Source organism: Pseudochaenichthys georgianus, chromosome 6 (genome assembly GCF_902827115.2).
Source record: "Pseudochaenichthys georgianus chromosome 6, fPseGeo1.2, whole genome shotgun sequence".
Taxonomy (NCBI): Eukaryota; Metazoa; Chordata; class Actinopteri; order Perciformes; family Channichthyidae; genus Pseudochaenichthys; species Pseudochaenichthys georgianus.
The window spans coordinates 24,545,125-24,557,331 of record NC_047508.1 but is presented as its reverse complement, the minus strand read 5'-3'; the positions used below and the strand labels follow the sequence as shown (position 1 = coordinate 24,557,331).

The 12,207-nt window shown below is 40.3% G+C and overlaps 1 protein-coding gene across 1 annotated transcript; it reads left to right on the top strand.

Annotated features, from left to right (window-relative positions):
• The first annotated feature begins 9,171 nt into the window (after positions 1 to 9,171).
• LOC117448651 (F-box/LRR-repeat protein 14-like) lies at positions 9,172 to 11,819 on the top strand. Its single transcript, XM_034085990.2, has one exon. The coding sequence runs from the start codon at positions 9,796 to 9,798 to the stop codon at positions 11,005 to 11,007; it is 1,212 nt and encodes a 403-aa protein (XP_033941881.1). The 5' UTR covers positions 9,172 to 9,795; the 3' UTR covers positions 11,008 to 11,819.
• The last annotated feature ends 388 nt before the right edge of the window (positions 11,820 to 12,207 follow it).

Genomic DNA, 12,207 nt, shown 5'->3' with positions numbered 1-12,207 from the left:
CTGTGATTTTTATTAAATTAGTTAGTTTTAAGGAAGGCCAGAGCTTCAGCTGTGTCAAATAGATTGTTCCCTTTAGTTAACGTTATTTAAAAGATAATGATCATGTCCCCTTATTGTATTACGAGCGTCCATTCCCATTGGATAACGGAGAATTGTACACCCGGAAGTAAGAATTCTCCTTACTGTCGATTGATTTTACAGTGATATCTGCACTACTCATCGACTAAAAAACACAAATTCCTTGTTAATTACACAACATTGATTGGTTTGAATTGTGTACAATGCTTTTGTATTTTCCCCCTTCAATTCGGAGAAACAAAGATTTTTTCGGAGTTTTTGGATGGCAGAAGACACTACACTACCCAGAATCCTCAGCTATCGTTTGGGACTACACCATGGCTGAAGTTGAATAGTCCATTTAGCTTAGGAACCTTCCTAAAGGAGTGAAATGACCCGGAAGTCCCTCAGTGGCAGCCATGATAAGTGCCGTTCGAATTCTCTAGAATGATGAGAATGATAGGAAAGGAGGTTTCAAACTTCCTTTATAACCTCCTTTAGCTTAGGAACCACTGGACCTCCCTAACCGACAGGAGAAGCGAAAATGCTGCCCCACAATGCCTTGCAGCCGCAGCATTTGCCGTCACTCAACAGTCGGCCGTTCACGGAAACAACCGATTATGACGAGAAATTATCATGAAAGTTACGGTGCTTATTAAGCATTTTAAAACATAGGTGGTAAGTTGCCAAAGTGCTTTGTTTTGAGAACGTTCATCAGTATTATAATCAAAAAGAGAAATATGAACGTTAGTTTTCACTGAAATGATCAAATAAAGTCAACATTTCACAGTTTCTGAGCTGTGTGGGGTTTGTTCAACTTTTAAAAGATGTTTGAATGGTGATATACACAGTGATAGATGTTAAGGACTAACGTTTATAAATACATCTGTATTGATTTTAAGATATTAGTTCATACAATCATACGTATTGGGATCATTTATATTAATGTGGACCGGAGGGAGAGGGTGACGACTGACGAGCATAAGTTTCACTTTCCTCTCCTCTGAGCGGTCATATTAAAGCGACGTCCGTTCATTATGACGTGGCAACAGCTGCATCAGCTGTCGAGTGTTTTGTCATATTTTATAATCTCTGTTAGATCAGCTGAACATTGTTCCCCCACATATTTTTATTTGAATTCATTGAGAGTGCGGTATAATGAGACAATAACAGGCTACAGATGCGGACACACACACACAAATATATTTATATAAATATATACAATTTAAAGTATGAGAGCACTCTCATAATAACGTAACACAGTCAGAGACTGGATATACCCCCCCCCCCCCCTCTCTCTCTGGTCGCTGAAATGGGGAATTGAAATTACGGGCCAAAAGTTGTATTTGCAAGTATTAAAAGTAAGGACATCAAACCAACTGAGACCCGTCTGTCCGCGGCATCTGCGCACTGTACAACACACACCTACACACTGTACAACACACACCTACACACTGTACAACACACGCACCTACACACTGTACAACACACGCACCTACACACTGTACAACACACGCACCTACACACTGTACAACACACGCACCTACACACTGTACAACACACACCTACACACTGTACAACACACACCTACACACTGTACAACACACACCTACATACTGTACCACACACACCTACAGCTGCTAAAGCATAATCAGGCTACAGCCGTTGTGTATTTTATTATGTGAAGCACTAAATGGTTTTAGAAAAATATGGACTCTTTGTAGATATCTACTAAACTAAAGCAAATAAAGAGAGTAGGCCTGTTGTACTGAGTGATATATATTTTACACACTGCTCTGCTTTCTGCACCTCACAGCTGTTCTCACTGTAAACATCGCGTTGCGATGAGAGCAGGTTCTCAAATAATATCCAGGGGATGCAGAGCTGTGATTGGCTGAGATAAGTCCGGCCGTGCGTCACGCCTCCACCGTTCCCGGAAATGCATCCGCGGAGGAGCCGTGGAGGAACCATCAGTGTATCCTCGGTTATAGCTCCTCCAGAGAGCCTCCTCGATGCTCGATCCTCGGTCCTCGGTTGCATTTAGAGAAATGAGACGTCCTTCAAAATGGCGCGCTGAAATTCATTTCCGGTCACTACCGGAGGACCGAGGAGTCGAGGAGTCGAGGAGGGAAATTTGAGTATTGAGAAGCCTCTAAAGATAGATGTCTTGTAATGCACTGTGAGAACCTGTGACTCAAGTTTTTCATTCATTACATAACTACACTGTTGTGTATATGATATGTCAATAAACCTTAGAAAATCTTGAAATCTTGAAAGGGATGTGCAAAATAGCAAAATAGGTAGGACACGTTCGATTCCTGTTTTGAATAGTGTGCCGTCGATGGGTTTCATTCCATTTCAAAGTCCTTTTGGACGCTCTGTGTAAACTTCGCGCATCCAATCACAGAGGTTGAGGACTGATCACGGGTTTGTCAAGCTAAGCACATGGCTAGTCCCAAACGATAGCTGAGGATTCTGGGTAGTGTAGTGTCTTCTGCCGTCCAAAAACTCCGAAAATATATTTGTTTCTCCGAATCGAAGGGGAAAAATACAAAAGCATTGTACACAATTCAAACCAATCAATGTTGTGTAATTAACAAGGACAATTTGGTGTTTTTTAGTCGATGAGTAGTGCAGATATCACTGTAAAATCAATCGACAGTAAGGGGAATAGGCTACTTACTTCCGGGTGTAACATTCTCCGTTATCCAATGGGAATGGACGCTCGTAATACAATACAGGGGACATGAATCATTATCTTTTAAATAACATTAACTGAAGGGAACAATCTATTTGACACAGCTGAAGCTCTGGCCTTCCTTAAAAACGAACTCATTAATAAAAATAACAGTTGCATTACACACAATGCACGTTGTAGAAATGCGTGTGTGCACCACGACAAAGGAGCCTCATTCACTTTACATTGGGGTTGTTTGCGTGGTGCCGACACGCAAATGTAACGAAGTTCGTGACTTCCACCACGCATTGTGGTGTTAAAGGGAAATGGAAACACTTTTCAAACTGCTTTCCATGCGACAATATTACCATTAGGAAATGTATTTATCTAGTCTATTTCCAATGTAAACGATCGAGATACGCGAATTTACTTTTTGAAATACGTGCCTAATGACCATGGGCGCTTCCATTGCTCCGGGACTTTTCCAGTGACGTCACTGATTGGGTGCGGCTTCCTGGGCCAAAGCTCAATAACAAACAACATGGCGTGCAATGCACCAGTAGTTTAATTACAAGAAACGGTCGTCGTCAGGAGTTTATTGTATTGGCCCCAGGCTGCACAAATGGATTTTATACAAAGAAGGAAGAAGGACAACATTTCCATAGGCTGCACTAAAGGATGAGAAGCTGCTCAAAGTCCAGTCTGATGCCTGTTCAATACAAAACATTGGATTGAAGCCAGGATCTGTTCCCACAATATTCGATTTCTCAACGTATGCAGTCGGGAACACCGACCGTCCCAGCACGTCGGCCGCGCAAGACAATGACAGTGTCAACAAAACGTGAAGTTCGAGCCACCAAACGAGTTGCTTCAGCTGCCGAGAGAGAGGTAAATATTGCAGCACTACCAGATTACTAGCTCACACATGTATTTACTGACACAGTGTTGACCTTATTATTAACGCAATCGCGTCCAAACTAAATGGGTAGCTATTATTATGACGCACAATAGAGAATTGGGGGTGTTCTACTAGGCTCAACTAATTAAACTGGGCATACACACGCTCATCTGTCGAAAAACAGCCCTAAAAAGGCTAGTATTGCTATTGATGGATGGTATTGCAGGACCCAGAGCGCACGGAGCACAGAGCGGACAGCAGATAACGGAAATTGCAGTTGTATTGCTTATAGATTATCAGAACATTTCAAAGGGGACACAGCCCCATTGTATATTAACCTATGGATTAACTACATCATCGTTTTTATCGTTGTAATGCCATTGAAGACCAGTGTTAGACCAGACAATGAGGAAGGTAAGCCGTTAGCCTGGCGTATGTTAGTACCTAGCGCCACTTGTTTTGATGTACGTTTTTGTGGATAACCTCGCGAGTTTGTATCTTTCAGTGTTGAGGTAGATTCTGTGTCTCCTTGCGATCATAAAACGATGTGTTGGATGTGCGGCTAAGATAAGTAATAAGGGAGCTATCGGTGCAGTAATAGGTTAGCATTTTCGCTCGGGGCTAATTCAGAGGCTCACTGTTAGCATTGTGTTTTTTTAATTTTTTAATTCCGGATCGTATGCCACTCTATTCGACCGAATCGGTTCATAAGCATAGGCCATGGGATGCCTGGTAACTGTAGATGCTTCCACATCAATGTCATCTCCCGACGAATAGTCAAATTCATCGTTCAAAACGTCGATCTCATTGCAAAATTCCTCCATCGCTGCCATATCTGCTACGTTGTGTTGACTTTTGGTGGAGCGAAAACACAGCCAGTGACGTCACCATTTGGGACTCCCCTAATGGCGGTGGCCTGGTCCCGGAATTCCCCACCCGGCCGCCGGATAATTAATTTTCTTTTGGCGAGTAATATCATATACAATAAATATTACGATCAATATCCATTGTAAAATGAATAAACTACCGGAATATTATAACTGTAATTGGTGTTTCCTTTCCCCTTTAAGGAGTCGTGGTGGAGTCACGCATTCTGGTGAGATCAGGTTGGGTTGGTCACAGCAGGCATAACAACAGCCGGTGTTTCTCGTGAGTGCAGTAATCCAAACGAAAATATCTTCCCTCCGTAGTATTTTGATCATTTGCTCCGCTAATAATCAATCATGATGATTGATGATGAGAAATTATGGATTCCAGAGAAGAGAACACTTTAAAGGCCTTTTTCTCAAAATGATGACTCTGTAACAGTCATTATATAATGTGACATATTTTGCTTAATATTTGGAGTACAAAAACAATCCTGATATCATTAGAAAGCTAGGAATCAAAATGTGTCTTCGGGTCAATGCGACTGATTTCGATGGAGCAGGTCACTTTGCATTAGGTAAAATAAAGCAGGCAGACATAACAGGAAGAATATGTACATTTTAACCCAATCAAATAGGACATTGTCACACCATTCAAATGTATCCATGTAAATTACAACCAATAAAAAAGCTTAGATTTGTTTATTGTTACGTTGTTTACTTTATTTGTTACGTTGTTCTGTGTGTGTCAGCCGTTAACCTAGAAATAATATATAGGCTACACTTGCAAACAACATGTCAGAAGAACCAGCGCAGAAGAAAACTAAATACAGTCAATCTAAACTTAAATTTAAGAACTGGAAGGTCACATCCCTGACATCCACATCTCCGGAGCCTGGACCTTCATCAATCATAGAAACAGCGAAGCCAGATGAACCCAAAAGCAGCACCTCTGCGGCCGCAGAAACTGTCAAAACCGCCGCCGCCCCCACCGCCGCCGTCGTTGAACCGAAACAGGCTGGTTCCGACTCCATGGAGGTTTGTTGTCGGGACATTGAGGCGGGTGAAGCTGTACAGCTAACTGTCGGAAAAAAGGAGACAGCGAGTAGATTATTTGAGCAAAGAGAAGGTACTTCAACGCAGAATGGTACAAAAACAGAGAGTGGTTAATTATTTGCAAAACCACTAAACGATAGTGATAAATTGCGATGATAATATACCTCATACCTCATGATAACCTCATATGTTTTTAACTTAGGATCATACCTGTGTTTAGTCTAGAAAAAGGAAAATGTGTGCATTTTATTATAAAGTTGTGTACAGACTATTGCAAAAACTAAGAAGTTTATAAACATCAGGTTTAAAACTCAAAGAGCTTTACAAAAAAGTAACAGAATTAAAGATGTTTGGAGTTTTATTTGAGTTATTCATTTACATTTTTTGTCAAAGAGATGCTGATTTGAAACCGTTGTTAGGCCTACATACAGTTACGGCATTTCCTGTTTCTGCCGGAGAGAGGGGCGTTTGTCCCAAAGCTTGCTGCTGTATTTACTCCCTCCATCTGACAGGAGGGAGCCTCATCTGTCACTCCACGGAGTTCACTCCGTCACGGAGGGGGAGTGTGTAGGTGTAGGGCGTGGTTTGGGATTGGGCCATACACACGCACTTTTTTTGGACCCCCAATTCTAAAATGAATCCGGCGCGCCTGCTCTGTACATAGAGGTTTCTGCAGAGAAAGTTGCTTGAGTATACAGAAATACAGTAAATGAAGAAATACAAATGAGTTTTTTATTCAAAAATAACATTGTGCAACATGCATCTCAGCACATATATGCTTCGGATCTCTCTAAGTGTGATGCATTGTTTGCCAAAACCCAGTTTGTAACTTCTGCTACCTGTGCCTCATTGGAAACTCTTAGCTTTCCACCTGGACCTCTTTTTTTTTCTCAGTCCTTCTGATAAACAACAAAGATATAGTGGTCGGTCAGTGCCTGTGTTGCATAAAAGTAAGTTTACCACAGTAAATTGTGCAGGATTTGTGTACAGTTATAGTATGTAACATGCCAACAATTCAATTACAGTATAAATACGTTTCACACAACAGATATAAACACTGATATATCATGAATTATGCAGAGCTAAAAACTGGTAACTAACCTGTTTTCAAGTCTAAGTGTCTGGATTACAGAGGCGACAGTAAATCGGTTTAGATTAGGCTGAACCCTCTGTCCAGCCATCGTCAAACCATGGTTGATAACGTGTGCAATGGTTTGCAAAAAGTGGCATGTTGATTTGCAAATTGTGTGAAAAGCTGAAAACGTGTTTAGAGTTTTGGAGATTTGAGCTGATGTTTTGCCCCTTTTTTTGTCAGTTAAAATAATTGTGCTTTATGTATAATTTTAGTGTGTTAGCAATCGAGAAAAACTGTATTAGAAGCATTAACATTTCTGAGTGTGTTTTTTTGGCTTCATTCGAGCACTTTGTCAAGACCAATGCAACAAATTATGTTTAATGGTGTATAATTTATTCACTTCCAATGGTCTTTTCCTTTGTATTTTAATGAAAGATTCTTCCTTTGAGAACTGGAGAACAGACTGCATTTTAACTTGTTTTTTCTGTTGGGTACAATATTTCTACTAAGATATAAGAAGCTTTCTGGCTTTGTTATTGTTTTTTGTTCTGAGAGGTCTCAGGCTGTCTGACTGAACTAAATAGCTGTTCTGTTGAAAGATTCAGGAGTCCATAGCTAGACTGGAGCCTTGGAAAATTCCAGGAATTGTAGGTATTTATTGTTTCAGTGCCCCTGGTGAGCTGATGTCAGGGGGCCCAGGATTTCTAGCTGTGCCCCTGAAGGTCAAAGGTGACTCTGAAGGTTTAAAGGTGACTTGAACGACGGAAACTTCTCATTGCTGGTATTGCTACACAAATACATGAACGTTTACAAATGACTTGCTGATTAAAACCAATGAGTTGGTTCTCAGTTAAATCGCCAAACTCTACACAACTTCTAAACATTCTTTCCCATTTCAGCCATTATCTCTGACATAGTGTTACAAACAGGGAGGAGGTACAGTTTGCTGTTTGTAACTGAACTAGTGTTGTTTTTTGTTGTTGTTGTAGGTTTTGTTGGTTTCTTTGGCATGACTTTACATGGAATATCAATGGTGAATTTGTAACTGTAACACATTGCTGAACTGTCTACAGTGCATATCCTTTTTTCTGTGTACTGCAGTATTAACTTTTCCCAGTAAACCTTCACCTACTGTTGAAAAATCTGAATATAAAATGCAAATTGTGAAACACAATAGCATTCGGCTACACAAAACGGACAGAACAAAACCCAATACTTGGGTGATGTGTGAATTCGTGTGAAGATTTCTAGAGTCGACTAACATGGTGAAAAAACCCAAAATAATGTAAAGCACTACAACTGACGCAATTACAAACTTTCATTTTGGTGGCATTGGCCAATTTACTTACACAATTATAAGTCTAAGTGTCCGGATTACAGAGGCGACAGTAAATCGGTGTTTTTTGTGAGTGAGTTACTATTGTTTGCACACATGCAGTAGTGTTATGATATCCCATGAAACAGCTCTGCCAAGAGATATTACATTATACAAATATTTGGCAATTATTTAACATTCAATCAATTAATAATAGCAAAACCATATTAAATCAATGGTATACAAATCAGTGTCAAGGTGTAAAACAGACGAATAACGTTATTTGTGTTGTGTCAATGTTATTCCACTTGAAAGAGGTAAAAACATGTCACACACTCTGTCCCCATTTACTTTTCTTATTTATTTAAATTACGTTTTAGTACTCAGGTATTTCCATGCATTATACATTAAATTTCAATAGAAACATTTTACCTTGTGTTTGTTTGTCCCAATGTTGATGTTAATTTTTCTTAATATATATTTTCTTTGGCTGTTTGCCTATGTGGGGTTCTTATCTGTATGTATATAAAGTGAATTATTGGCAAAAAAACTCAAAACAATAAGCAACACTTAAAACCCTCCAAGGTATATTAATTATGCATATGTCACTTTTTTCTAGTTTTTGAAACTAAAACTGTTTGAACAAACATAACATATATTGTTCTAATTTTCTACTTCTGTATAGTTATGTTTTTTCTTCTTGCTGAAGGATGCAATAGTATCTTTGATCATAGGTGGGTACGTGTGCTTAAGTAAAATGTTGAGGTATGTGTACTTTACTTGAGTATTTCCATTTAATGCTACTTTATACTTCTACTCCACTACATTTAATAAACAGCTTTAGCTACTTTTAACAAAATGCATCTCTAAAATTTAACTAGTGGACTTACTCATTCAATTACCAAAAAGTCTAATTATTTCAGTACTTTACAAAAGGTCAACCAGAACTTTGTCACATATATAAATATAATTATATATACACACATTAAGGCAATTGTTTTCTGCACAATAATTACTTTAGGCCTACTTACTTTTTTAAGTACATTTTACTTCTAATACTTTTGTATTAAGTATTTTGACAATAATGTATTAGTACTTTAACTCAAGTAAAGCATCTGAATATTTCTTCCACCACTGTCTTGTCTTTGATGCATCGTATAATAATGTTGTTCGTAACATTAAGCAGTAATGCTACTCGTCCCCTCCACTAGGAGCCGCTGGCAGAGTCTGAGCCGCTGAGAGCGGACACAGAGCGATCCGGGATGCTCCGCCGCTACTGGAAATGCCTCATACGTTAAAGGAGCCTGGCAGTTACCTTTGTACGAGGAGAAAAAGCTTTGGGGATGAAAGTTTCTGAAGACTAAAAAGTTATTGGATATGCTTTGCGAGGAACGGGAGTAGCTGATAACTTGCTTTGAACGGCTTGAACGGGGATGTTGCTCGGCTTTTCACAAGTTTACACAGCTAACGCTACGCCGACGTTTGCTAACGTTAGCGCAACAGCGTTAGCCTAGCAGCCTTAGCCTAGCCTGCTAAGTAAATATTACGACTGCCTTTCGGAGTTTCCCGCATCCAAGTTATCACACCAAGAACTGTGTCTATTGTGTTAATTTTACACCATCGTTTATTTAATCGCAAGTCATAATAGTAAGGTTCGCCCCTACAAGATGGGTTGCTTCTGTTACGTTACACACAAAGCTAACTGGCTATAGTTAGCGTGAATGCTAGCTGACATTAGCTAACACCGCCGAGCGAGCCAGCAACTTCGGCAGGAGAGTTTCGGCGAGCTAACCACGACAGTATTGTCGGCCAGAGTCAACCTCTGCTGCTAAACGCAGCCATCCTGTAGTCATGTTTGAAATGGAGACCCATATATCGTGCCTTTTCCCGGAGATCCTGGCCATTATTTTCAGTTATCTGGACGTTAAAGACAAAGGGAGAGTAGCCCAAGTGTGCGCGGCCTGGAGGGACGCGTCCTACCACAAGTCGGTGTGGAGGGGGGTGGAAGCCAAGCTCCATCTGCGGAGAGCTAACCCGTCTCTATTCCCCAGCCTGCAGACCAGGGGGATCAAAAAAGTTCAAATTCTCAGCTTAAGGCGAAGTCTGAGCTACGTGATTCAAGGGATGCCGCACATTGAAAGCCTTAACCTGTGTGGGTGTTTTAACCTCACAGACAACGGACTCGGACATGCCTTTGTGCAGGACATCCCATCCCTGCGGGTGCTGAACCTCAGCCTTTGTAAACAGATCACTGACTCCAGCCTGGGTAGGATTGCCCAGTACCTCAAAAACCTGGAGGTGCTTGAACTCGGGGGATGCAGCAATATCACAAACACCGGCCTGTTGCTCATTGCCTGGGGCTTGCACAGACTCAAGAGCCTTAACCTGCGCAGCTGCAGGCATGTGTCGGATGTGGGCATCGGTCACCTGTCCGGCATGACCCGCAGCGCAGCAGAGGGCTGCCTGTCCCTGGAGAAGCTAACCTTGCAGGACTGCCAGAAGCTGACTGACCTTTCTCTCAAACATGTCTCAAAGGGTCTGAACAAACTCAAAGTGCTCAACCTCAGCTTCTGCGGAGGGATATCAGACGCAGGGATGATCCACCTGTCACACATGACCCACCTGTGCAGCCTGAACCTGCGGTCGTGTGATAATATCAGTGACACGGGGATAATGCATCTGGCCATGGGCTCCCTCCGGCTCTCTGGACTTGATGTCTCCTTTTGTGACAAGATTGGAGACCAGAGCATGGCTTACATCGCCCAGGGCTTGTATCAGCTCAAGTCCCTCTCCCTGTGCTCCTGCCACATCAGTGATGATGGCATTAACAGGATGGTACGCCAGATGCATGAACTCAAGACTCTCAACATTGGACAGTGTGTGAGGATCACAGACAAAGGGTTGGAGTTGATAGCTGACCATCTCACTCAGCTGACTGGGATTGATCTGTACGGGTGTACAAAGATTACTAAGAGGGGTCTGGAGAGGATAACACAACTCCCGTGCCTTAAAGTGTTAAACCTGGGACTGTGGCAGATGACTGAGAGTGAGAGAGTGAGGTGAAATCTCTCTCATTCAGTATACATGTGTTTCATTGTGTATAGTGCTCAGTTATGTAGGGACTCTATTCTTAATTTTAACTTCAATACTGTGAGTAAAAACAAGAAGAGGGGCTCTGCATTGATCACTGGAATATTGTTCACATTCCTGCAATACTCTGCTCTTAGTTTCAGCCTGGCACTCTCTTCTAATGTGCATTGTTTAATCTCAGCCTGTGTACAGTTCCTAATATCTAGCTACCTCACCCATCAAACACAGGAGTGCCTACTATTGCTGAATAATAGATTAAATTGCATATTTTTGTGACTCACCTTCCAATGAAGATTCAGATATTTTAAAAGATCTCATTGCATAAAAATAGCTAGGCATTTTAACTCTTAACAGAAAGGCACATTTTGATAGAATTGCTTTTTGGCTGATGTATTTTTTACTTGTGTAACCAATATTTTTTCTATTGAGTGACTGTTGACAATTGTACTTCAAATTGAAGTGGATGGATCACTCGCTGTCTTTGTTTACCTGTGTATAGTTGGCTATGTTTCATATTCCTGAGGAAATAAGTATATACTAGATGTTCCAGTATGCTACTCTGTCAAAGGTTCATCAACACAACTACAGTAAGGCGTAGTAATTAACAGCTGCGAAGGCTATATGCAATACCTAAAAACTGTTATCAGTGGTTTTCTCCTGAGGAGCTTCCAACCATAGTGTCACGAGTATTTGTTTAAAAAAAAAGCAGTAATTTAAGATTGTTTTATATTCATACAGTAGTGATATTTATGAATAAAGATGGCAAATGTTTAATTTGTGTGTTTTAATTCATTTAACAGTTTTAACATTCATGTGATTTATAGTTATGACCATAGATCTAAGGTTTGTGCAGTTTAGGGCTTCACTTTTATTGCTTCTCTAATACGTCTTAATAGCCAGGTTTTTTACATTTGTAAAGCACAAGATTAACCAAAGAATGCCTTAGTATTTGTTTTGCAAAAGGGCTACCAGTAGACAAAATCTACAGTAAAATGTGATAAAGATGATTTCACAGAGCTGTACATCTACATTTATAAGAGCTTGTTTTTTTTTTAAGGGTTTATAATATTCACACCAGATTGGGATAACAAAGTACATGTAATATATATATATATATACATATATATACATATATATATATATATATATGTATATATATATATATATATATAT